The sequence below is a fragment of the Caenorhabditis briggsae genome (genome assembly GCF_000004555.2).
Source record: "Caenorhabditis briggsae complete genome, chrII, whole genome shotgun sequence".
In the NCBI taxonomy this organism is placed as follows: domain Eukaryota; kingdom Metazoa; phylum Nematoda; class Chromadorea; order Rhabditida; family Rhabditidae; genus Caenorhabditis; species Caenorhabditis briggsae.
Genome location: NC_013486.2, coordinates 5,894,003 through 5,921,165, shown reverse-complemented (window position 1 = coordinate 5,921,165; position 27,163 = coordinate 5,894,003). Strand labels below are relative to the sequence as shown.

General features: G+C 37.3%; 5 protein-coding genes across 5 annotated transcripts; 2 read left to right on the top strand and 3 right to left on the bottom strand.

Moving 5' to 3' along the window:
• Nucleotides 1–470: 470 nt before the first annotated feature.
• Nucleotides 471–3,829, bottom strand: CBG13107 (the record flags this gene model as incomplete). Its single annotated transcript, XM_002646679.1, has 6 exons — nucleotides 471–609; nucleotides 837–975; nucleotides 1,301–1,409; nucleotides 1,937–2,052; nucleotides 3,552–3,654; nucleotides 3,740–3,829. The coding sequence occupies 6 exons, from the start codon at nucleotides 3,827–3,829 to the stop codon at nucleotides 471–473; spliced, it is 696 nt and encodes a 231-aa protein (XP_002646725.1).
• A 536-nt stretch (nucleotides 3,830–4,365) lies between these two features.
• CBG26151 lies at nucleotides 4,366–4,864 on the bottom strand (the record flags this gene model as incomplete). The annotated part of the gene is made up of 3 exons (XM_045242125.1): nucleotides 4,366–4,485; nucleotides 4,659–4,724; nucleotides 4,781–4,864. 3 exons carry the CDS (start codon nucleotides 4,862–4,864, stop codon nucleotides 4,366–4,368), a joined length of 270 nt encoding a protein of 89 aa, XP_045099366.1.
• Nucleotides 4,865–5,613: 749 nt separating this feature from the next.
• Nucleotides 5,614–7,241, bottom strand: CBG13105 (the record flags this gene model as incomplete). Its single annotated transcript, XM_002646678.1, has 4 exons — nucleotides 5,614–5,781; nucleotides 5,828–5,953; nucleotides 6,050–6,256; nucleotides 7,014–7,241. 4 exons carry the CDS (start codon nucleotides 7,239–7,241, stop codon nucleotides 5,614–5,616), a joined length of 729 nt encoding a protein of 242 aa, XP_002646724.1.
• A 4,356-nt stretch (nucleotides 7,242–11,597) lies between these two features.
• Cbr-clh-3 lies at nucleotides 11,598–19,350 on the top strand (the record flags this gene model as incomplete). The annotated part of the gene is made up of 17 exons (XM_045242124.1): nucleotides 11,598–11,658; nucleotides 11,838–11,929; nucleotides 13,430–13,525; nucleotides 14,567–14,804; nucleotides 14,933–15,198; nucleotides 15,252–15,625; nucleotides 15,672–15,773; nucleotides 15,819–15,903; nucleotides 16,142–16,666; nucleotides 16,716–17,185; nucleotides 17,231–17,430; nucleotides 17,478–17,569; nucleotides 17,851–17,970; nucleotides 18,000–18,086; nucleotides 18,211–18,399; nucleotides 18,449–18,693; nucleotides 19,281–19,350. 17 exons carry the CDS (start codon nucleotides 11,598–11,600, stop codon nucleotides 19,348–19,350), a joined length of 3,312 nt encoding a protein of 1,103 aa, XP_045095063.1.
• A 3,357-nt stretch (nucleotides 19,351–22,707) lies between these two features.
• On the top strand, nucleotides 22,708–26,217 carry CBG13103 (the record flags this gene model as incomplete). Its single annotated transcript, XM_045242123.1, has 3 exons — nucleotides 22,708–22,791; nucleotides 22,835–22,900; nucleotides 26,050–26,217. 3 exons carry the CDS (start codon nucleotides 22,708–22,710, stop codon nucleotides 26,215–26,217), a joined length of 318 nt encoding a protein of 105 aa, XP_045095062.1.
• Nucleotides 26,218–27,163: the final 946 nt, after the last annotated feature.

The following is a 27,163-nucleotide window of genomic DNA, read 5'->3' as shown; positions in this document are numbered from 1 at the left end:
AACCTGACAAAAAACCTGACAAAAACCTGACGAAAAAACCAGACGGTCGAACCTGACGACGCGGTCAACCCAGAGCTGGGAAAACGCCGGCGGCCGCCGGCTTTCCGCCGTCTCACAGCGCAGCCGAAAAACGGCGGCAAAACGCAGCGTTTTCAAAACACAGCCGCGCCGCGGCGCCGCCGGCAGCGCCGGCGGCGCTGGCGTTCATGATGTGTGTGCGCGAATTAGTTCAACTGTGTTTTTACAAATAAGTTCGAATATAATTTTTTTTCAAGAAAGTGTTTATTGTGCAAAAGCATATTTTAACGTTAGAGAACAAAATGAACAAAATATGAGAATTAAAAAAAAAGAATAAGAATCTAATTTTTTTTTTAATCAGAGAAAATTGGAAATGAAAGTGAAAAATGTTGAGAAATCGATTTTTGGAGGACGAGTTTTTCAGAAATTAGATGAAGACTAATAAATCAATTTTAAGGCATCTCTTTGATTAACATAGATTTTCCAACAATTTCGATTCCAGCGACAGTCGATTCGAAGTGTATACGTTTTTCAAAGTAGTAGCTAGTGTTCCTACTGTGTTTCTGTTTCTGCAGATACGACAAGATTAACCTGAAAATTGTTCTTTTCAGCGAAACGTTCTATTTTTACTCACTTTCTGAAATCGAACACCTTTTATCTCTCCTTTCACCACTTTCGCTACATAATCCTTTGTAAAATCTTCCTTTTTTTAAAAAAAAAAGAGACAACTTTGGCAAAAAACGATTAAAATTAAGCCAAAAAAACAATAAAGAAATGTGCGTTAACGAAAAATGCAGACTGCACAACTTTTTATCTACCGTAGTGCGCATAAAAACGCCGGCGGCCGCCGCCGTTCGCCGTCTGCAGCCGTGTCGTCGCAGCCGGCTAGCCGGCGAAACGCCGAAATTTTGCCGCCGTTTATCCGCCGGCGTTTGTTTTTCCCAGCCCTGGTCGAACCTGACAAAAAAACCTGACGAAAAAACCAGACGGTCGAACCTGACAAAAAACCTGACGGAAAAACCAGACGGTCGAACCAGACGGTCAAACCTGACAGTCAAACCTGACGGCCGAACCTGACGGACGAACCTGACGGACAAACCTGACAGACGAACCTGACGGACGAACCTCAGAGACGAACCTCAGAGACGAACCTCACGGACGAACCTGACGCCCGAACCAGACGGACGAGTCTCACGGACAAGCAGAACGGACAAACCTCACAGACGAACTTCACGAACCTCACGTACAAACCTCACTGACGATCTTGACGAATCTGACAAACCTGACGAACCGATGAACACAGGATACTGGTACTTTAATTGGTAGTCGAGTAGGAATGAGAGCATCTTGAGTTCAGATAAGATTAACAGTTGAGTAACAGAATGCTGGTACTTCAAAAAAACGTTAAGAAACTTTAAGAAACTGCAAGAAAACGGAGCTCATCTATCATTTTTACTGTCTTCTTACAATTAGGCAACTTCAAAATTAATTTTTTGGTTAAACGGACTGACAAAAAAATTTGTACGGACACCGGACACTGAACAGAAAATCTTTCCGACATCGGACACGGAGAGCCAAAAATGACGGATTCAGAAGACGTCACAGAGAAGACTCATCAAGAAGACTCGGAACAACTAGAACAGAAACTATTCCATTGTCGCCTATCGCTTTTTTTTAAACTACGATAGACGACAGTATCAAAGCCGAAGAAAAACAAAGAAAAAAGAAAAAAAAGTTCGCAAAGTTTCCGAATCCATCCTTGTATCGTGGCGTTCCTGGATGGATGTATTCTTTGTTGACAACGCCTTAAAAATTTCAAATTAGTAAAAATTTATTATTATTATTATTCTTAAAACTGAGAATTGAATTGTAACTTGAACAAAGCTTTTCGAAAAATTCAGCAAAACTTAAAACTAACCATAACTGTAGGTAAACTAAATTTCGAAAAGATTCGAGTTCGGGAAATTGTAGTCATCGTAGACATCGGCGACATCCCTGACATCCCTGACATCCGACCCGAGACACCGTGGACTTCTGAAAATTGAACGTTGCAAAATTCGTTGCAAAACTTTTTTTTTAATTTTTAAAGGAGGCGAGACAGCAAAAATTTCGGGAGCAGTTCGGGGGACGAAATCGCGCCGCGATTATGTAGACCATCGGTCGTCAGGCGCCTTCGCGCCCCCGTAGCTCAGCCGGTAGCAGCGCTGTACCCCTGCACAGGTCCTGGGCGATGATGCGCATAAAGGACCCGATCCATATGCGATCCTCTAGAAGTCCGTTTGACACATATCGCGAACAACGAGCTGCGATGAGTCCCATATGTGTGCGATGCGGGAGAGGCTGAATCGAGTGTTCCGAATGCGCGCGTATCCTAGATGGATTCTGGGTGGGTGGGCGATGTGTGCGATATGGGTCTGATACGGTAGGCCGACTACAACACTCCGAAATCCCGGATGCGCCCATTGTTTACCGTAAATCCACACCGGCAACTTTGTCAATTTTTCGTCAATTCGAGCCTACATTTCTGGTTTTTCGATTAATCCTTCGATGTTTTATGTGAAAAAGAGTTATGGCAGAATAAAAAATCGCTGAATTCTTGCAGAAACATGTCTTTCACTCGTTAATTGCTATGTTTTTCGCCAAAATAGGTGATATTGAGATTTTTTGATTTCACTTTGTAATTATTGTAAAAATCGTATTTTCAGGTGGAGTAAAAGGTAAGTTGGTAAGTATACAATAATTAAAAAGTTTAAATTATAAAAATTTTCAATTTTTCATGCAATTTCAAAAAAGTGAAAGTGAGACATTTTTTGAACAAATGAAAAAAAACAATTTTTCGCGAATTTTTTCCCATTTTCTTCTGTTTTTGATTGCATATCAAATTTAAATGGAAACTGCCATAAGTCTTTTTCAAAACCAAAACATTGAGTTTCGAAAAATCAGTAATATGTCGTTCAAAATATAAAAGAATATGGAATAATAAAGGAAAAGTACGAAATCGGAAGACCTGAACAAAATCACATCACAATAGAACTTAACTGATACTTTTAGGAACCCCCAACCAACGTTTTAGTTCATTTCATCGAGTGCCAGCAAGCCAGGCGAGGAGATGCTTTGCGGCGGTGGTGTGCCCCATATGCCCCGTATATGCCCCATACCGGCCTCCTTTCCCTGTACCCAATTCATCGGCGCGTCCTCCGTCGCCCATCCATTATGCGTATGCGCGCCCAGGACCTGTGTGAGCTGCCTGTCATGAGTTCAACCCCTCATGGGGGTTCTCTATGCAAAATATCAGGAAAAATTTTTTTTTTGGTGTCTGGCCTCCTTTAAAACTCGGAATTCTGTTTTTCAGAATGGCTTTCGGTAATACAAGCGTTTTTAAAATTGCTGTTTACTGATGTCTCAGAATGATGTGACAATATTTTTGAAATTTTCACAGATAGCTTTAAATTTTATGAAAAAAAACGTCAGGATTCTCCGATTTACTTCGACCCAAAACTTTCGAGCAAAATTTAGCAAAACATAAAACTAACCTAAATTGCAGCCAATCCGGTTATTGAAATCCTGTCGAATCCGGGAATTCGAAGGCATCGTAGACATCGCAGACCTCATAGACCTCGCAGATATAGTAGACTTCTGGAACATGATCGTTATAAATTTGACGTCTAGAATTCTTAAAATGCTCAGACTTCCTATTATTTCTAAATTTCGAAAATTCTACCTTTTTTTGGAAAATCGGCAGAATTTTTTTGTAATCAATAACTTGTCCAAATTTTGAAAATTCAAAACTGACCTTATTTGCAGTCCCCATCGTTATCGTAAATTTGCAAGTCCGGGAAGCATCGTAGACATCGTAGAGATTGTAGACCTCGTTGACTTCGTAGTTTCATGAACTTGAACGTTTTGCAACTTTGATACTAATTTTTCGCATTTACTAGAATCTAGTCAATTTTTGCCCTAATCTTATTGAGGTGTCCACGGGAACTGTTTTAAAATTCATCTATTTTTCAAAACTTTGTTCACGAAAATAAAAAAACGGAATTGAAAAAAAAAGAGGAATCAGAAGGTTCCTATTCGTTTTGAAAGTTGGGGGAAAAGAAAAGAGTTGCCCAGATTTACTGATTATCATGATCAATTTGTCGCGAAAAGAAACATTTTTTCAAAATTTGAAAGTTTTTTAGTTTTGCTCAAAATTTAGCAAAACACAAAACTAACCTTAATTTCAGTCAATCATGAAATCGTTTGAAATCGGCAAATTGTAGACATTGTAGACCTCGTAGTCCTCGTAGAGATTGTAGACCTCCCAGACTTCGTAGTCTCCTGAGCATGAACATTGCGAATCTGGTACTACTTTTGGGGTTGAAATAGATTCCGAATAGTTTTTCCGCCTTTCTTATTAGCACCGTAGACATCGCAGACTTCGTAGATGTCACAGATGTCGCAGAAATCGTAGACACACACACACTTCTGGAACATTATCGTTGTGAATTTGATACTAAGTTGTTCAGAATACCAGTTTTTAGAATTCTTTTCCAAAATGAGAACTCCTATTTTCTCTAAATTTTGTTTTATTGGAAAATTTTCAGTATTTTCTTTTTTGCAACCGAAAACTTGTCCAAAATTTCAAAAATTCAAAACACCTTATTTGCAGTCCCTCTTGTAATTGAAAACTGGCGAGTACGGGAAACATCGTAGACATCGTTGACCTGGAATTTGAAAGTTGCGAATGTGATAACGTTTTTTTTTCAAATTCAAAACTAACCTTTTTTGCAGTGAACATCGATATTGAAAACGCGAGTCGGGGAGACATCGTAGACGTCGTAGACTTCGTAGAGATTGTAGACATCCGTAGACTTCGTAGTCTTCTGAACTTGAACGTTGCCAATCTTCTGAATATTCAATATTCAGTACTGAATTTTCTCTTAGTTTCTGAAGATCCTTGAAAGTTTTTCTGCCCTCATTATTGAAGTGGTCACGGACGTCTATTGAAGATTACGTTTAAAACATCGTATTTCCCCTCTAAAAGAAGCCCACACAAACCGTCAACTTTGAGCTCAATTATCTCGATTTCTGTAGAAGATATCAACAATTTATCAACTGATAAAATATTGTTGATATTATGATAAGCATTTTATCAGTTGACATCATTTGGATATCTATCACAGGAATCGAGATAATTGCGCTCAAAGCTAACGAATGGGCAAGAGGAAATACGGTAAATTCCGTTGATTTGAAAATAATTAGTTTATCTGGAAGTTTGAGAGAGCAGGAGTTGAAAAACAAGATAATTTGAGTCAAAATAAATGTTGTTCCATTTTTCAGGGTTTCAGGATTGTAAGAAACAACCGTAGACCTCCATGTTTCTCATTTGAAGTTACAATAAACTGTATTCACCAATGCCTTTTTATTTTTCAAATTCATATATTCTGTTAAATTTTGTCCATTAAATTTCAAAACTTTATTTAAGAGAAGAATGTCTTCTGTACAATTTGTTTGATGAAAAAAGTAAAGACCGTAGCTGTTATATGCACATAGTGGATGGTTGGATACACAAGAAACTGTAAAGAATGAGAGGCAAAAAATTAAAGCGGGGATTTAGAAGATGGCGGTACAGAACTGTGGCACCGTTGGTTTTGGTGGAAGAGTTGTTGAGCTGGTGGAAGCTGGAGTTGTGGACGATGGCTGTTGTTGTGGTTGACGAAGATCATCTCCTCCGAAGAGAGCAGAAAGGAAGTCAGATCCTCCGAACAATCCCCGAACTTGCTGAAAATAAATTTGGTTATGTTTTCGATCTTTTTAACAAGCTTACAGTTTGCATCTGGGCCTGAACAGCGTTCTGGTAAGCAGTTTGTTGAGTGTCGAAAGTCTGAAGTTCGGAAACCTCGTCAGAGGTGAGATCACGAGCGAATTGACCACCGACGTAGACTTTGTTGTTCTGAAAAGAGGATTAAAGGATGAGGAGCGGTTGTTTGGCAAATAAGAAGGTCACAACTACAGTAACCCATCCAAACAATTTCGAAAATAATCTTACCTGAACCATACATCCATCGAAATAGTATTGAGTAGTCTCCTCAGCAGTACAGAAAGATGGCTTTTCTGGGGCCTTAGGGATGGATCCATCATCTGGTGTTCCTTGGCTGCTGACGTCGTTGCTTTGTTGTTGTTGTTGGTTTCTTCCGTGAGACATCAAACGGTTGCGGAGGTTCTCACGACGTTGGGCGAGGATCTCGCGGAGTTGCTGGAAAATTATCGTAAAACCTGTATTAGAAGGGTCCCTCTATTTTAAGCACTCTCTCTCTCTCTCTAATTGAAATGCCCTTGATGTTCTGTTCGTTTTTTATTCTGATTAAATTACTTCCCTAAATAAACTGAATAACAATATAGAAGTGTGTGTCGCCCATAAAAAAACATAAATTCACCAAAAAACTACAGACCCGGCCAGTTGATTTTGACCATTTTCAAGAGTCTGGAACTCGGCTGTCGAGTGTCCGATTCCTTTGAAAACTTTGGAGAGGGTAAATCAGACCTAAATTGAGAACTTTGCATTCACAGAATTCCTAGTTGTTCAGCTATTTTCTGATTTCTGAAGGACACTTACTTTTTTTTCCGTTTTCAGTACAAAAACAGAAAAAAGGGGGTGTCCTTCAGAAATCGGCAAGTAACTCAAAAACTAGGAATTTTCGAAAAACTCTGTAAATTCAAAATTTTCTATCAGGTCTGTTTGACACCCTCCAAAATTTTCAAATCGACCGGACACTTGACAGCCGAGCTCTAGACTCCGGAATATAGTCAAAATCAACTGAAAAATGCGTTTTAGCATCTTATTGACTAGTACTGTATCTCATTTCCTGTAGAAGATATTAAAAAGTTGTCAACTGACAAAATATAGGTGCTATGAGCACAAATATTTTTTCAGTTGATAGATTTTTGATTTCTGTTACAGGAAATGATATATATGGTCTCCGTACATAATGACAGCCATAAGACATACTCACAGTTTTGTATTGTTCGACTTCAGTCTGGTAGGTGGCCAATTCGCTTTGCTCGGATGAGGTCAAATTACGAAGACGAATTCCATTGGCATAGAGGACGTTTCCAGTAACAACGCATCCAGTGGATCCACCGGCTCCAGACACCGAGATGGTACCGATTGAGAGCTGACGCTTTTCTCGTGGAAAAGCAATAGCAACAGCACAAAGAGTGGCGAATACGATGAGTTTCATTCTGGAACAAGGATTATGGGTACAATATTTGGGGGGGGGGGGGGGGGAATAATGAAAATGAAAGGAGAAGGATCTGATGGTTGGGATGGACAAAATCTAAATGGAAAGAGTGAAACGAAAGCGACCAGAAAGCAGAGGTAATTTGGAATGCGAAACGAACACATATCCAGTTGACGCGGTCTATTTATGGATAGGGGATGGGGCAGCAACGGTAATCGACAGACGGACACACACGACGAAGCGTGAAGTGCACCTCTGATCCGGGTTAATCCAGGCAACAAGAAAATTGTGGATGATGGAGAAGACGAAGACTATACCAGAATCCGCGTCGCGCAGTTCCCCTGTGACCACTTTTATAAACGAAGAGATGCGAGGCGCAGAGAGGAAGAAATCAAGTAAGGCGGGGCTAAATAAACCGAGTGAGAGAGAAAGAGAGAGAGATGATGATCCGATGGAAACGTCTGGAAACAGAGGAAACATTCTGGAAGGTGAAAACAGGAGTCACGGTGGAGTGAACTTTGCTGAAAATGAAAAACAACAACACTATATGACAGGTTTTACTAATACAAAAAATACAAGTTTAAAAGATAAACTATGATTTCATACTCCTCCTCTTATATAAAAGGAGGTAATTATGTACAAATCTTGTCTTGGAGGATACTCTTATGTCCAGTTCTCACCTTCTAGATGCATCCTCATAAATAAACTTGTTTGCCCGTTCTTCAACAATCTCAAAAATCATGAAATGACTCATCTTCAGAAGTTTTAAAACAGTTGGTCAACAACAAAATCAGCTAGCAGCTGTTCCTGATAACTTTCTCCTGACATATGGACCTTGTGGCCGAAAATCAATTTAAAGGCGCATAGCCGGCCCTGAAGCGAACACAGCTACGGTTTTTACAAATAATTTCATGCGCCTTTGATACAGTAATTCGGAATAATTTAATTTTTGCCTTTTCCGTTTAAATGTATCCAATTCTCATGAAAAATCAGTTAAAATTCCTTTTTAAAGTAGAAAAACTGTCATAAATACGCCAAAATGAAATAATTCCGAAGTACTGTATCAAAGGCGCACAAATTTATTGCTAAAAACCATAGCAGTTTTGGCTTCAGGACCGGCTATGCACCTTTAGATAAATGTTTGTTCACAAGGTTCCTTTTCCTATGAAAGATATCAAAACTGTGTCCACTGATAAAATATTTTTGATATTATAATAAACACTTTATTAGCTGACAGATTTTTGTAATCTCTCATAGGAACCGAGATAAATTCACTAAAATTTGAAAGTTAGAGGGCCCTTCTATTACAGGTACTTCAGAATTTTGCTTTTTTTCTCATCCTAACTTTTCCATTATAAAACGATTGAGAAAAACGAAAAGGAGTGAGTCAATATTTTGCGAGAAGTCGCTCGGTTGGCAGTAAGTTAAAATCAAACAAAATATATGTGATCATGAATGTCTCGGGGAAGAAAAACGGACGTCGAAATGGAAAGTTTTTGCGCAAGCAAACAGAAAGAGGCCGATCAATTGGGAGGGGGGGGAACAATCCATAGGGAAATTGGATACCTGACAAGGGTCGAGAAGTAGATCAAGGAGTAATTTGATGCTACAAGCATCAGAGGTCAACTGAAATTTTCTGAAGATGGTGGCAGAAGAGCCATAAAACTGTAGGCAAATAATGACGTGGCAAATAGATATGAAGTGAACTTTTAAAATAGGATTTCCAATATTTGTTCAATTGATAAGACAATCAGAGAAGGCTCAGGCTACCGTAAACACTCTAATAGAAGCCCACCTAAACCTCCAACTTTGAGCTTATATTTCTCGGTTCCTGTAAGAGATATGAAAAAGTGGTCAACTAGAAAAATGTTGCTGATATTATGAAAAACATTTTATCAGTTGACAGATTTTTGTTATCTGTTATAGCGATTGAGATAATTGAGCTCAAATATCAAGTACAGTGTGGCCTTCTATTGGAGTGTTTACGGTAGATGAATTACTAATTTCGATTCATCCCCTTTTATACTGAATTTTAAAAGAAAGTTTGGTTTTTTTTCAGTTTGATCAGCAGTATTTTCAACTTGAAAATAAAATTGCAGTTGTTCAAATAGTTCTGCCCAATAATATCCTCTATGTCAACCTGTGTTCCTCCTGACACGGTTACGCCTCTTCGTGGAAGAGACCGCGACGAAAACATGATGATGATGATAAATAAATGAATGCTTATTGATAGTTCTGTGATAGATAGAACAAGATTATCTCTCTGGAGAATAATACAAAAAGGGGAAATAGTTCGATTGAGAGAACAAGGAGCATTGGAACAGAGAAAAGGGCAAACATAGGATGACAAAAGACAACTTATTTCAGTTACAAATAGTAACTTGTGTCCCATATGTGCTGGATAAACAATCGGGTCACAAAAATGTGCAGAAAGGATGAATCATTGATATTTTGGAGTCTGCCAATGATCGGATGTGCCCCGGGGTACTAGGGAGAATGGATTTGAAGCTTACCATATTTCTATAGAAGCCAACCGAATCATCCACTTTGAGCCTATTCATCTCTATTCCTGTGAAAGATATCAAAAGTTTATAAACTAGTAAAATATTGTTGACATTATGATAAACAATTTATCAGTTGAAACATTTTTGATATCTTTCATAGGAATCAAGATAATTGGCCTTAAAGTGGAGACTTTGTGTAAGCTTTGTGACAGTGTAACAACGAAATTTAGCCCATTTGGTATTATAGAAGCTCACCCAAACCGTCAACTTTCAACTCAATTATCTCGATTCTTGGGAAAGATATAAAAAACTTGTCAACTGAGAAATTGTTCATCATAATATCAACAATATTTTATCAGTTGCAACATTTTTGATATCTTTCATAGGAATCGAGATAATTGAAAAAAAACTTGGCTACAGTTTAAAAATGAGTTCTACTATTCAGGAGTTGTTCATGGAAAAATGTGGGAGATGTGACTTGTATTCTAAAGAGCTGTTCAATAAATCTGACTACATGCAACAGAAAACGTCATCTTTAGAAAAGGAGATTACAGTTTGATTGAAACATTCCAATTTCGGAGATTGTTTGGCTTGACGACAAAAATGAATTCATCACATGAACTTTTATAATTTTATTCCTTCTGAAAGTCTATAACAAACCGAAATATTCAAATATTTATTTACAAATAAGTTCTTGTCCCTAGTAAGAGTTGATCTATAAAAATCTCTCGTTTCCGCTTGGTATACCGTAATCCCAAAGGATTCTATTTATAAATAAAAATGAAGCAGACAAATGAAGAAAAATTTGAAAGTTTTCAATAAAAAATTCAGTCAGATGACTTACTAAAATCTTTCAGTTATTCAGGTCACACTTCTGCTGGAACTGTTAGCTGTTAGCCGTATTTGATGATAATTACAACGACGATCCGTTGAACAATTCTCAACCAGTTGCAGCTCGCAGTCTATAATTTTTCTTTAATTTCCTCTGTTTCAACTTTCGTTCTCTTTGTTTATGAAAACAAATTCATCTGCAATGGAAATTTTAAAAATTTAGTGATTATTACTGTGAAACAAAAATTCAGGATGTATGCAAAGTGCACCCAGAATTGTGCAGCGACCCGGGAGACTGAAGCATACGGTAGAGACGGAACTGAACTGATGAGAACATTTTCTCTGCGTGGCGAAGAATGACCGAGTCGACCCAATTTTCTGAAGCCAATATTTTGAGTGATAGATTTCTGAATGAAAAGCCCAATTTTTCAAGTTCTTCTTATCCAATGTGTTTTTCTTTTTATTCAATGGCTGATAGAAGTCGAGAATTTTCACAAATTTTTAACTATTTTATTTAGAGCAAAAATTCATAGAAATTTCAACATTTTCAATAACTCGTATTTTTTAACAAGGCAAACCGTATGATTTTTTAGAGGCGCAGCGTTCAAATTAACCTCTGGCTCTAAAGCGGAGTTTCACTACCGAGGCTGCGCCTTTAAGAAATCTTACGATCCAGTTAACTAACGAGTTTCTTCTTTCTTGAAAAAAAAAGAAATTCGCCAAAAGCTTCTTTTGTTTTGAATAAAGTTAAAAAATTATGTCATTAATTAACAATTTCCACCAAATTTGGTCGTTTGCTTTCTTTACAACCACTTTTCTTCGTTCAAAGAAAAGATTTTCATTTGATCTTCGTTAAAGAGGAATAAAATACCTTCGTAGGTACTTGTAACAAACATAGCAAACGCCGGTCACCACTTGACAGTTTGTTGGGCTTTTTCGCAGCTCGCCTACACAAATTTCTCTGTTTCTTCGTGCCGTTTTATGTATTTTTATGTTTTTTATTCATTTCAGAACACTACATATGCCCAGCCGGACACCACTCGCAAAAATTGAATGGACAAGTTTGCTGCCTCTCTCACCAGGTGGGTTTCTAGATTCTGATCCATAAAATTTATCTCCGTTATCATTATGGTCATTGTTATCATAAATATATCAGCTTCTTCCCCTATTAAAAATGCCCTATCGGTTGAGATTTATTCTACGCTTTGGTTAGTTATCGTTAATAACACTTTTCCGTCCCTTCAAACCTCTAAAATTTCAGAAAAATCGGAGAAGACCATTGACAACAATGAGGAAATCGAGACGGTTCGTATGGCAGCCGGCAAAGAATATGATCTCCAACCTGGCTGTTCGGTGAGTGATTTCTTTTGACTTAAAAAAAACATCGAACGAGTGTATGGGTCATCGAGAACAATGAAATGATATGCCTTCTCTTTCTTGATATCTTTTTTTGAAATCTGTGTCTTTTAGTTCTCCGTTTCACAGTACACCGTTCTTTTAGTTCTTTTTGAACCGATCATACTGACCACTCATTTTAATAATCCTCTCTCGAATTCCGGAATTTCAGCGAGAGAACGAATGTGACGTATTTGCTAGCATTCCTTCGTTTTTTTTTCTACATCTGGTTTCCTTCTCTGAAGCTCTTTCCAGTCTCGTAAGTCTCTATTTAGGTCAATAATTTGAATAATTCATTGAGCATTCCTTGATTTATTGATCATTTCTTCCCTAAAAATCTGAAAAAAAGAGGATGCTGAACTCGTCGAACCCATTCGATGTTTGCTTTTCCCTTTTAAAACCAGTGATAATAAATATGCTTCATACAATCACCGTGAGTTGCGAACTGGTCTCCTATTCTCACACATTACATTTCTGAACCTTTCACCGATTTTAGTGGTCTCCAAATATTTGTTCGTTTTTGTATATGTTATCAATCAAAAATGTCACATCAAACTTCTCCGAATTTTTCGATGATTTTTTGCATGTACTCAAAGAAAATAATCCTATTTTTGGAATACCGTAAAACCTGTGTTAGAAAGGCCGTTCCTTCTATTGCTCCAAGATATCTCCGGAGGGCCCTCCTATTACGGGGCGCCCTTCAGTTAGAGGGGGTCATCTATCTTCAACCCATTGTTCTCGAAAATTTTTACCGAAAAAATCGGTGAAATCTCGTTCAATATTCATAAAAATCTAACAATTCCACCAAAATTGAGCAATTTTCTCTAAAAGCGTACGAAACGTTTTTATTTCAAGCAACACTTTTTGAAGGGGGCCCTTCTATTACAGGGGGCCTTCTATTGTTCCAAGTCCCTCTCAGAGGGCCCTACTATTAGAGGGCCCCTTCTATTGAAAGGACCCTTGTAATACAGGTTTTACGGTATCTAAAATTTTCATTCATCTCTCGCTGGTTTAATTTCTGCAAAATATCGTGTTTCTGTGTTTATTGTTTTGATAGTAGGCGGAGTCTGTCTCTTCAATCGGATTAACTAGAGAGAACGAACGGTTTGCCTGACGTCAACGATGGCGTGCTCCAGAAGAGAGAATATCGTTTTTAAATAATTCAGATTTTCTCGAACGATATTTTTTCTCCTAGACAAGAGCAAACCTCAATCGGGGTTCCGGACTCCTCCCACTCAAAGTATTACCTTAACACCTTTAAATTCTAATGATTAGAATCTAAAGACGCCTAAACGTCACTAGTGCAACATCATCTGATTTTGCTTCTTTGATCATGAACGTCGTACCCCATCAATCTTTTTTTCAAATCTTGTATTTTTTTGTCTACTGATGACCTTATAGGTGTTATGTTATGAAAAACAATTCAAGTTCACACGACGACATCATCTTAATTTTCAGCACCTCGGTGTCTACAAAACCGTTCGCAAGCTACCGATCGACGACGACTCGCACAGTATGGGCATCGGAACAAATATATTGTCAAAAATTGAGAAGGTGGGTTTTTGTGTGGGAGCAAATTGTTTTCTGATAGTGGGGCAAAACAATCATTAAGAGGAGGGTAATGAATAATAAAAATCGACAAAAAACATGGACGAGTAAGAAACATATGTAAGTGTTATCAGATGACGGAAGCGAGAGTGTGGGCTTAAAACAAACGATGGTTGATTTCTTCACTTGAGCTATTATGTTTCAGTTCAATGTTTTAGATGAAAATGGGGTGAGTTTCTATTTTACTAGATTGAAAATTTGTTCTAAATGGTCATCTTGTCATTAGACTTGATATTGCTCAATTTCAGGCCCTGAAAATATAAAAATGTAGATTCATATCGAAACAAAAAAATCAAAAAAAAAAAGGCAAATCCTGAAAAATCGCTTCTCGTCCATTTCTGGAAACTTCTGGAATTTTCTCACCGAGAACTACTGAAAACTCCGAAAAATTAGCAATTTTTTCGAAAAAAAAAGTACTTTTCATCAGATTTTCGCGAAATTTTTAAACATTTTCAGGTTTTCCAGCTATTTTCAAAGATTCTTTTTCGATTTTTCCGGTTTTTTGTCTGAAATTTGACAGGATGGCGTTCGCGAAGATTATTGTAGATTACTGTAGAAAGGTTTTTTACAGTAATCTTCGCGAACCATCCTGTCAAATTTCCAACAAAAAATTTGGAAAAATCAAAAATAGTTGAAAAACCTAAAAAGGTCAAAATTTTTTGAAAAAAAAATCTGAGAAAAAATCAATTTTTTTCTCTCGAAAATTCGCTTTAAAATGGGAATAATAGCACATAAAATTCTGACATTCCCAAAATTTATGAACTTTAAACATTCGAATTTATGTGAATTCTAAAATTATGAAAATTCTAAAAATATTGGGAATTTCAAAATTTCCAAATTCTAAAATTCAGAAATTTTGAACGTTTTTCAAAATCTGAATTTTCAGAATTTAAGAATTCTGTAACTTCCGAAAATTCTGGAACTCGTTGGCCAGATTTTCAGTTTCCTGATTCAACTTTAATATTTCTGAATCACTTCATATTCCAGAACAAAACCTCCGATGGTCTCACGATTCCACTCACTCACAATGATCAGACTAAATCATCTAGTTGCTGTTCTGCAGGTAACTATTCCCAAATTTTTTTTCTTAAAATTATGATTCCAGAAAGTCTCAAAAACTTTTTCCGAACGGTTATGCGAGATTGGATCTTTCTGGCTCTCCTCGGATTCATTATGGCAGCTCTTTCGTTTGGCATGGATTATGCAATATTGAATTTACAGAATGGTTTGTTTGATGACCTGCTTTCCCAAATTTAAAAGAAAAAAAACGTCATTTGTGGCTGATAAGAAAGTCAAAGTGTCAGATAGCGCCCCCCACAAAACACATGGGGAAAAATAAACTTTGTTTTCCAGGTCAAATGCGTCTGTTCGATCTAGTATATCAGTATCACTTCACGTTAGGATATCTGATTTGGGTTGGATATGTGGTTGCTCTCATCGTCTTATCCGCCGTCTGTGCTCATTACATTGCTCCGCAGGCGATTGGCTCGGGAATACCAGAAATGAAAACTATTCTGAGAGGAGTGATTCTGAAGGAATACCTATCTATTAGGACACTTGTTTCCAAGATGATAGGACTCACTCTATCGCTTGGAAGTGGATTACCAATGGGAAAAGAAGTGTGTCGGCTTCGTTTCGAATCCATCTCGATTATACTTATCCAGTTTTACAGGGACCGTTTGTGCATGTCGCTTCAGTCGTAGCATCTCAGTTAACCAAGCTGGTGCATGGATCCAACGGAGGAGTATTTGAGAACGAATCTCGGAGCGGAGAGATGCTGGCAGCTGGATGTGCCGTTGGAGTTGCATGTACATTCTCGGCGCCCATTGGAGGTGTTTTGTTCTCTATTGAAGTCACTTCTGTGTATTTCGCTGTCCGAAACTATTGGCGTGGATTCTTTGCAGCCACCTGCTCAGCAACTATATTCCGGATTCTTCGAATGTTCTCGGTATCAGCTGCAGTAACTGTTGAGGCTCATTACCAAACAAATTTTCCTCCTCAAAATGTTTTTCTTCCTCAAGAACTTCCTGTTTTTGCTCTTATTGGGTTAGTTGTTCTGAATATCTTCAGGAACATAATAATTGGTTTGCAGATTAATATGTGGTCTTGCTGGATCTCTATTCGTTTATCTTCATCGAAGAACAGTTCTTTTTCTTCGGAGAAATGCAATTGCAAAGATGATTTTTCAAAAATAGTAGGTCTCGAAGTAAGGAAATCGAAACTTAACAGAAATTTTCAGCTGGTTACTGTACCCAATTTTCATCGCAACGTTCATCTCATCTCTTTCATTTCCGTTAGGATTGGGACGTCTTATGGGTGGAAAGGTAAGCATAACTACCGTAAAACCTGTAATAGAATGGCCCCTCAACTTTGAGCTAATTTTTCTCAGCTCCTGGCAGAGATATAAAAAAGTTGTCAACTGATAAATTGCTTATCATAATACCAGAAGTATTTTGTCAGTTGACACATTTTTTATATCTTTTACTGGAGCCGAGATAAATTAGCTCAAACTTGGGTACCCTTCTATAACAGGTTTTACAGTATAGCATTTTCCGAATTTAGGAACGGTTCAGTCACACAATGAAAGAGTTCTTCGTCAACTGCGCATGGACTGCTTCTTCGAACAATTCCTATGCATGTTCTAACGCGAATCTGTCAACAGACTCTTTTGATATAAACCACTGGGTTGGAATGATAGACAACACCGACCACAGAACATACTCTCCGTTCTTGACGCTCGCTATCTTTCAGTTTGTTTATGTATGTTTTTTTAAAAATATTTTACCATTTTTAACCGAAAAGTTTCAGTTCTTCCTCTCAATCCTGGCTTCTACCTTACCAGTTCCTTCTGGAATTTTCATGCCAGTTTTTGTTCTGGGCGCTGCTTTTGGACGACTAGTCGGCGAAGGCGTTTTCACAATGTATCCAGATGGATATGTCAGTGGGGATATCATATTTTTCATTCGACCTGGAGTTTATGCAGTTGTTGGAGCTGCTGCGTTTTGTGGAGCTGTCACTCATACAGTTTCTGTCGCTGTTATTGTCTTTGAAATTACAGGACAGTTGTGTCATCTTTTGCCAGTTATGGTACGTAATATTTCTGTCTGACATGGTAACTTAATTGTACCTTTTTCAGATTGCGGTGCTCATTGCCAACGCAGTAGCTTCATATCTGCAGCCTTCCATTTATGACAGCATCATTCGAATCAAGAACTTACCATACCTACCTGATATTCCGCATACAACATCTTTGTATCATCAAATGCTAATTGAACAGTTTATGATTTCGCCTGTCGTGTTTATTGCAAAAGACTCAACTCTTGGAGATGTCAAAAGAGCCTTGGAAACAAAAAGTAGAATTCGAGCGTTCCCGCTAGTGGAAAATATAGAATCCCTGGCGTTGGTCGGTTCCATTAGCCGAGGACAGTTACAGCGATATGTCGATGCACATATCGGCACGAAAGCGAGATTCGCCGAAGCCACACGAAGAGTCAAACAGCGTCTAGAAGATGAGGAAAGTGACAGGAGGAAGAAAGAAGAAAGCAGGTCTGATGAGACTGCCGAGAGTTTGGCATCAAAGGGAGCAGGAGAAAGAAGAGCTAGTCGGTAGGAATTTGTCGGTGTTTTCTAATCTATTAATCATTATTGTAGATTCCTGGTCGTTCCTGTTGCGAAAAATGGTCCTCAAGTGTCAAAGAATGAGACGTTAAGCGGCTTGAGTGACGAGAATGCCAGAAAAATTCTCACTGTGGAAGAGAAAAGAGCTTTGTTTGATGCAGCAGTGCCGAAAGGAGAAATGAATGGAAGGACTGTGAATCCGGGTCAAATTGAATCTCATCACACTATTGGAGGTATTTTTTGATTTGGTTTATTTATTTTTTAATTCAGGGAATTTCAGATATCTTCCGATCAATCACGCATCTCAGTTTTGGACGGCAAAACTTCCCAAAGAAAAGTAATCACAACGAATTCGACTTGTATGCGCAAGAGGTAAGTTGCTGGAGGTTTTTAAAAGGTTTTTGTGAAAAAAGAATTTCAGCATACTGAAACTTTAATGGGCGATCCAGATTTTATAGATAATGTAAGAGAAATATGTTACTGAGTTAATCTAATGCTTTCCAGTAACGCCAAAATCTAAACAAGCTTAAGCTTACTATGAGAAGAAAAAGATTTTTGTGTCCCTAACATGTTCTGTTCTATTGTCGCTATCTGATTTTAGTCTAAATCTAAGGTATTTAACTGTTCTATGGATCAATATTTCAACCTTTCAGCGTGCTGAATGGGAGGAATCCATACTCAACCAGAAACTTGACCTAATGCAATTGGACGTCGACTCAACACCATTCCAACTCAGCGAATACACAAGTCTCTTGAAGGTTTTGATCTCTTGCGTTCCAATATATCAGAATCCTATATTCAGGCACATTCTCTCTTCTCACTTCTTGGCCTCAATCGGGCGTATGTGACGAAAAAAGGGCAGTTGATTGGCGTTGTGGCGCTTAAAGAGGTTTGCCTTTTAATTTCCAAAAAAAAAATCCACTTTTTGTGGGAGACGGTGTCGAATTTCGTGCACAGCAAAAGTTGTTAGGCTGATGTAAAATGAGAAGATGATGATGATCAAATCATTTCAGCTGCGCTTCGCAATGGAATATCTTCAAGCAGGAAAAGTACCAACACCAGGAGTGAGCATATTTATTGATACCTCTGCCGACCAGTCAACATTTGAAAAGAGTGCAAGATTGGAATCAGGAATGGAATCTCAGAATCCTGCATTCCTAACCGATAACGGGGAAGAAGATGCGAACGAGGATTATATTCAAGTACTTATGTTTTATAAGTAGCAAAAAATCATAAATCTACAATTTACAGCCACCCCTAGAAGTGGTTCGACGTGGGGCATTAACCCCGAATCAACTGAGCGAATTGCACAGAGTGGAGAATGTTCGAACGACTCCAGACTCTCCACATTTCGATGTTAGCTCTCCTTCAACAAGTTCCTCGTGTATAAGTATAGACCTGTCTCCTTTGGACACAACGAATTCTGAAAATGAAAGTGTGGGAGGACTGGTTTTGAATGTTCCTACACTACCACAACGGGCAAGATCAGCAGCAGAGTGAGTGACTCAAAAAGATACTAATTTCCGGCTCCTGGACATTTCAGAACTCGGTGTTTCAGTAATTTTCTATGTTTTTGCATAGTGGTTTTTGCACATAAAATGAGTATTGCTCATTTCAATTTGTTGTTTTTCTGCTTTTTTATTTGTTTCTCATCTACCGTACTCCAAGTAATGTTAGGCTCATATTCGGAAACTCAAAAAAACAGCAAAAAAAATTTAAAATTTAAAAAAATGTGTCTAAAAGTACGCAAAAGTTTTGCCGGCGAATATGATCTTAATTTTTGCAAACTTTTAGTAATGACATCGTTTCTAGGAATTTTCAATTTTCTCGATTTTTTGAGAGTTTCAGAGTATGAGCCTATCATTATTTGGAATAGGGTAGATGAGAATGAATAAAAAAACAGAAAAACAACAAATTGAAATGAGCAATACTCATTAGATGTGCGAAAACCGCTATGCAAAAATGCAGAAAAGTTCCGAAATGTCGGGTTCTGAAATATAGCGGTTCGGAGAAGTCAGGTTCTGAAACGTCCAGGAGCAACAAAAAAGGCTCATCTCGAAAAAATGACGTATATAATTTTTAGACTCGGTCGACGGAATCCACATGTACAAATTAACTTACCTGACGACGACGTTCACAACGAGAAATTCTGATTCTTCAGGAGGCGTCCCCCCCCCCCTCTTTCTCTATATTCCCCCTAATCCAATATAATGCATATCAGATTTTGAATCTTGTTTCTCACACACCACCACGGGCATTTCGATTACTTTAAAATTTCACACCCAAGCAATTTTCTATTTTCCTCTCCTCTTCCAAATTTTTCGTTTATTTTCCTCCTTATCGGGTCCTTTTGTCCACTTCCACAACGTGTAAAAGTATGCATGTAAGAGGATACATTTTGCCGCCCTTTTTACGGACTCTTTCAAATTTTCGTTGCTTCTCCCAGTTTAGAGCTCATCTCACAATTTCTTTTTTTACCCCGTATTATTTTTTTCTGGTTCCTTCGTTTTTGCCTTTTTTGTTTTAGGAATGTCATAATAAGTTTGTATCATTTTTTCGTTCTTCCGGTTGATTTTTTCTTACTCGTTGTATTTATATATGTAAAGTTAGAAAAAGAAAGAAAGAGTAATATATATTTTTTATTGTTATGGATGTGACTGCACAAAAAAATATGGGTTGGAAGAAGAAGAAGAACGTCAGCCCGCAAAAAAAGGAGCGAGAATTTTCGATTATTGTTGTTGTTTTCGGTGTGGACTAATTTTTCAGCTAACGACGAATTACTGATGAGTTGGTGTAATCCCTAGGTTTTCAAAAACTGTGTTTTCCCACAAATACCGTAAAACCTGTAATAAGGGGGCCCCTACCTTTAACTTTGAGACAATTTATCTCGTTTCCTGTCAAAGATTTTGAAAAGCTGTCAACTGATAAATTGTTTATCATAATACCATAAACATGTTATCAGTTGACACATTTTCGATATCTTTCACAGGAACCGAGATATATAGGCTCAAAGTTGACTGTGTGAGGGTCCTTCTGTTACAAGTGATACGGTAATTCGGTTCATAAAAAAGAAAAAATACAGTAATCAGATTAATTTCCAACCTCTTTCAGAAATTCAGAATCTCAATTCGAGTTTTTTTCCCAAAAAACGCAAAAAAGGGCTTGGTTGTCAAGCACTTGAGAAATCCCAACGTTGACAACCTTCACTTCAAAGTTTTCGTTTTAGTTGGTAATGGAAACGGAGAGAAAAGTAGCTCCGCTTTTTTTCGGCATTCACTTTTGAAAACGTACTAAGCTCACTTTTAAAAAACCAACTTTTTCCAGAAACCGATCTACATTACTGGCCAAAAAGAATGCGTCGACACTGTCGACTCAACAGGTTTTTTGACTGTAACTTTCTTCAAAATAGAGCTAAAGTGTCAAACTTTTTTGTAAAATGTAGCAAATAACCCTAGAAAAAATATTCTAAAACATTTTTACCCAGAAAACGGAAAACAACTTTTTTTGGCAGCAAAATTCACTTTTTGGAAAATTTCGGGTTTTTGGAGGTTTCTTTTTTCAAAAATTTGGAAAAAATAGAAAACGATGATGAATAATTTGTTAAATCAAGATCAAAATCAATGTTAAACATTCATAATCGTCAGATTTTTGAAAACAAAAAAAATCCAAAAATCCGAAATTTTCCAAAAAGTGAATTTTGTGGCCAAAAAAGTTGTTTTCCATTTTCTGGGTAAAAATGTTTCAGAATTCTGCAGAATATTTTTATAAGGTTATTTGCTACATTTTACAAAAGAGTTTGACACTTTAGCTCTGATTTGAAGAAAGTCCTGTCGAGGCATTTAACCTGTCGCCGCATTCTTTTTGGCCAGTACTGTAATTAAAGTTAAGGTCTCAAAAGTTTTCATAATTTACCGTAAACACTCTAAAAGAAGGCCACCCTATACTTGCCCTTTTGGCTCAATTATCTTAATTGCCATAAGAGATATTTAAAACTTGTCAATTAACAAAATGTTTATCATAATATCACCAACATTTATCAGTTGCCCAATTTTAGATATCTCTCTTAGGAATCGAAATAATTAAGCTGGAAGTGCAAGTAAAGGTTGGCCATCTAGTAGAGTGTTCACCGTAAGATCCCAAAGGTTTTCTTAAAAGATAATTTTATACGAAATAGGAATGAAGGAATTCAAGATTTCAAAAAAGAAATCTTCAATGTGTGGAACACCCTTTGGACTGCTGAAATTCTGAAATTTCAAAATTTTTTTGAGTTTTCAAACTTCCGACTTTCTGAGATTCTCAATTCAGGAATTGCTAACTTTCTGATTCTCTGAATCTTCGAAAAATATATTGGAGAGTTAGAAATCCGAGAGTATTAAATTCGGAAGTTTGAAAACTAGTGAATTCTGAAGTTCAGAAAAATACATTTTCGGAAATTCGGAAATAAACAACAAAATACAGAAATTCAGAAGTTCTACAAAAATTAAGGATTTTAAAAACTCTTAAATTTCTAAAGGGAGATATTAACTAATTAAAATCGAGTTTTAGAATTTCAGGGTTTTCGAAGTCCGAATCTACATTTTCCAGTTTGGACTTTATCAATTTTTCAACTTCCGAGTTTCTTGAATTCTGAACTTTCCAAATTCCAGAATTTCGCTCGGGATTTCAAAATTTTGAAACATTTTTTCTAGATGGACACTTTTTTTTAAAATTGTTTGAATTAACCTATCTCTGAACTAACATTGTCGAAATTCTGGATATCTCAACTTCCGAAATGTGGAATTTCCAAGTTGCAAATTCTGTTTTCGAATAAGGAACTTCTGAAACACTGAATTTCTGAATTTTCTTTTTCAGAACATGAGCAATGAAATAAACGAAAACTTCGAACCCAAAAGAAAATACTCAAGGCATTTAATCATCCAAAAGTTCAGCTAAACAAATAAATAACCATCCCAAGTATGCTTCGTTCAACCACTTTACCATACCAAAGAGTCTGTTTTCAGTTCTTCATCTGCCGCATCTCATATTATGAATCTTCTTCACAGTGTCTTTTTACATTTCATTTGTTTTTTAAAACATAACCTCTCTAAATAAAATCCATGAAAGTGAGAACATTTACCTTCAAACGAAGCACACCTTTACTTTCTTATTTCTCTCTCTCCAAGTTACGAAACGTTATGCACGTTCCTATCTCTCTCTCTCTCCTCGTCTCCAAAGAGCAACACAAAAAAGTGGGCGGAGTTTGCTCTTTCACGCCGGCTCCCCCCACCCTTCTCTTTTCCATCGCTTCACTTATATTTTTCGGTTCTTTCCATTCCCACTTTGTTCATCCTTCTTCTTCTGCTTTTTTTACCTATTCCTTTTTGTTCTTCTCCAGAATAAAAAGAAAAATACTTTTTTCTTATTCTGTTGTTCCTTCTGTTCGGTAGAAGGAACCAGGTTGGGTGAACACATGTTCCTCACTTCTGAATTCCTTTTTTTTGCAGACGACTACAAAAATTATCCCACCAGGAATGGAGCGTGAGCTACGCCTGAAGGCGTTCATGGAGGAGTATGCACGAATTGTACAGTTGTTTGACGATATCGTCTCCATGAAGGTATTTATAAGAGTCTTAAAAATAATTTTTTGATCTACTTCAGGAATCGATGGGACGTCTCGAGAAGTACATGATCATAATGGTGTGCCAAGTTCTTGTAGCTCTTATGGTGAGTAACAAGTTTCAAAGCTAATTAGAAAAAAGAAACAGCATCACCTTTTTCTAAAAATTTTATTTCTGGAACTAGGTGAATCCTTTGGGAATGATAGTATAAGTGCAACTTAATAACTTTCATGTATAACAATCTAAAAAGTATACGGAAATGCGCGTTTCCGTATATTCTCCATTCGTTCACACGCGTTTCTTTTTTCTCTACTATAAAACATATGTTTCTATTGATCCTTCAATGTGTTCCCATCTGATTCTATGATATTTTATATAGAAGTCACATTTCCGTATTCTTTTAGGCCCCTTCGAAACTACGACACTTCGAAACCAGTCATTTCGAAACCGTGGTAATACAGACGAATAGATGAGTTTCAGACTGCAAAAACAACTCCAGGGTGTTCAAATACGTATGAATTTTCTGATAGAACACATTTTGCAAATTTTTTTCTAATTTCTCGAGTTTCAGAATGCGTTCTATTTAAAAAAGCATATTTGAAACCCCCTAAAATTGTTTTTGAAGTTTGTAATTCATCTATTCGTATGACTGGTTTCGAAGTGTCGCAGTTTCGAAGTGACTTCTTTTCCCCATATTTCAGTACTTTCAAAAACAAAATAAAAGGAATCAAAAAGAATTTCGAAAACGTACAAAATGGATCTAAGGGGGTCTCTCATGGGGTGTGAAGAATAATTGGCAGGTATCTGCTGAGCCCCCTTTTCCCTGATTTGACTTGACACTTCTTTGCATACACATTCTAATTATAGGGCTCATATCAATTCTTTTTTTGCACTTTTTCCCCCTTCATCCTTTTTGTATATATAGTTGGAAAGGACCACCCTAGGAAGAAAAAAGATGAAGAAGTCGTTTTGGAGACAAACGCACTTTTAGGAGGAAGAAGACGGTGTTCAGTGGAGTAGAAAACGATTGGGACAATTGAAAATGACGGATTTAGTTGCGCTTCAATTCTAGGATTTCTATTATTTTGATTTGAGAAGAGGAATAGTCTCAAAGTTGATGAAGTGTAGAAAAAAAAGAGAAAGGATACGAATCCAAAAAAGGAAAAGACATAAAAACCTCAGTTGTGAAGGGGAGTTGGGTTGTCAAGAACTTGAGAGGTCCAGTTTGACTCGTAGCTCTCTTACCAATAAAGCTAGCGTTTCTGAGCTTCGTTTCGCGTTCAAAGTAAATTTACAGGAAAAGTTTCCTGGGAAACGCTGTCCAAAGCGACTGATACCGTAGTTTAGAGACTCTGAAATCCTGGAAAACATTGGTAGCTTTTTACAGCGTTTTCCAGAAAATTGTTCGAAAATTTTCCGGGAAATTTACTTGAACCTGAACTTACAATTGTGAAAATGCGCATTGTCAAAGTTGCTTCAAAATCACTACAGCATGCAAGAAAAGTTCATCTTTGGACAATCATAACAATTTATATTTTTAATAATTTTTGTGCTTCCAAGACGCCTATGTCAGTCCGGGTAATTGTGTGCCATCCCTAATTTTCTGAGTTTCCTACGATACCAGGAATCAACCGAGAATGTCGGTTGATCCAGGAAAATCCCCACAAATACCTTGGAACTTTGAAAAATGTTCAAAATTTCATTTGAGTTTTTTTGCAGAGTTTCAAATTCTGAAATCCTGGTAGTTTGTCATTCATCATCATATTTCTCAGTTTCAATCAAGAAACTTTAGAGAAATCATGCGACATCCTCCAGTCACTAGAGTCCAGTGTAATATTAGTTTTAAAAACTTATTTTTTCCCACATCTATCATCATTTTTTCTGTCGTTTTTAACGGAGCCAACAATCAAATTATTCACGAAAATGCTCGAGAGGCATCAGCTGACAATTAATCATCTTGCGGTCGCGTTTGACACATTTTCCGGCCGCATCGTTGCAATGTGTTTCATTTATTGTATAACGTATAACAGGTGTCTATTTTCCTCCTCTCAACATTAGAATTCCTCTCTTGAAAATGCTCCTCGTTCCATTAATCACTTAGATGCTCCTTCATCAATCAAAAAGAGAGATTACCAATAATCTAGCAAACACACACTCATACACTTTGACACGACAACCAATTAATTCTAGATGCTTCTCTGTCTATTTTCTAGGGAGGAGGCATCTTCATGTGCATTCGGTTTTTTCAAAGCCAACGACAGAGAGGAGAATACGAGTTGGAGCACCGATTCGAACGGGGTCCGTCTGGTCGGGTGCCGGTCGCTCAGGCCGCTCATCAGAAGCTCAACAAGAATCCAATTACGTAGCGATTATGAACCGATTGGAGAAACAGATAATATCATGGTGGTGGAAACAGAGAGAACCGAGTTGGATGTATCAGTTCCTTCATTAGTTTCAGGTTTGTTTTTAAAAGAGGAATATTGATAAAAGGACGAGCGAGGAATTGGAAAAAGAAATCATCAAATGAGTTTCAATAGAAATACAACCAGACTTGAAACGGGTCCAAAACGGGCCCGAAATAAGCCTTGCCATAGTTTCTTTTCGGCTCACTATTTTTGGACCAACTAAATTAGATATGATAGAAAGGGCTCGGCCACTTTATGATTTGTTACATTTTGTTCATGGACAAGATAAAGTTTTCTGAATAGTATCATTCTGTAGAACCCTTCGAAGTCTATGATATCTGTTTTAGTTGGTGTGAAAATGTTGACCATTAGAGGAACTATGCCCAGTTTTATGAGTCTGGAGCTCGGCTTTCATGTGTAGAACATTTATTAGTTCATAAAACAGACCGAGATTGAAAACTTTGAGTTTACAGAATTGTTAGAAAATTCCTTGTTTTTTAGTTATTTTCCGATTTCTGGAGGACACCTGTTTTTCTCGTCTTCAGTCCAAAAATAGAAAAAAAAGAGATGTCCTTCAGAAATCGACAAATACCTTAAAAACTAGGAATTTTTAAAAAAGTCTGTAAATGCCAATTTTTCAAACTATTTCTGTTTTCCACCGTAAACAATTTTCAAAATGATAGGGTGTTTGAATGCCGAACTCCAGACTCCTGAAAATGCCGGAAATCAACTGAAAAACACGTTTTTGCATATCTTTTTTGACCGGTATTGTTTATTCAGATTAGAATATTCAAATCAGTGATTGTTGAATATTTTATCGATATCCTTTATCTGAATCTTCCGTTTCCAGGCCCGTCTACATTCCTACATTTCCCCGCATCCCCTGCTCCCACATATTCCTTCCACGATGATGATGATTCTGCTTCTTCTGAAGATGATGATTCTGAAGATCCAACAATCACCCCATCCAACTGGCGTCATTCATCTCCAACTCTCTCAATTTGTACCCCAATATTAACTGCCCGTCGGTCCAATTCATATTCATCTATTCCTACCATCGATCGTACGATTAGCGAAGATTCGATGCTTGTTATCAAACGTCTTTGAAAGTTTGTGAAATCCTATTCTCCTTTCTTCATTACGGGGATTCCATTTATGTAGTTTTTGTAGTTCTCTTTCTATTCCAACTAGTCCCAAAAATGCTTTCTCATCTCACCGTAATCTTCTATGAAATCATTCTCTGCCAATTTTTCATCCTCTTTACTTTTCCTTTTTCCCTTTCTCTATAAATGTTTCCTTATGTATTTTGTACCAATCCTTTTCTCTGGTAATAATAAATATTCTTCCTGGACGAAAAGCAAGAAAATATGAGCCAAAAAAAGAAGACGACTGATGATAGATGGTGATGATTTGAAAGTGGAGGGAAGAAGGGGACAACAAAAAAGAGCCCTGGAGAGTGATGGTGTACATGTAGAAAAAACTAATCCATGAGGAGTTATGATGGAGGAGCAAATGCCAACGTTTAGCTTCAAAGTGTGCAACAGAGACTAGGAATTTCTTGAAAAAAAAGACGCTGCTTTTCAAATTTCGAATTGATAAAGCGATTATGTTCCATACTCATTCACAATATTTGGAATCAGACAGAATATTTATGAAACAAGTCAGCAAGATTGCCAAAAATAACCATTTTCAGAAGTATAGAGCTCGGCTGTCAAGTTTCCCATCAGTTTGAAAATTTTGGAAGGGTTTAAAACAGACCTGGATAGAAAATTTTGCATTCACATTATTTTCTGAAAATTCCTAGTTATCCCGATATTCACAGGTGATTCGCGAACCTCCCGTTATGGACGCTCAGCGTTCGCGCACGGTTGAAATAAGAACCGTATACGGACCGCACGCGACCCGTTTTCAGGAAACCACCACATTATTTCGTATTTCTCCATATTCTGTGCGTTTGTCCGTTT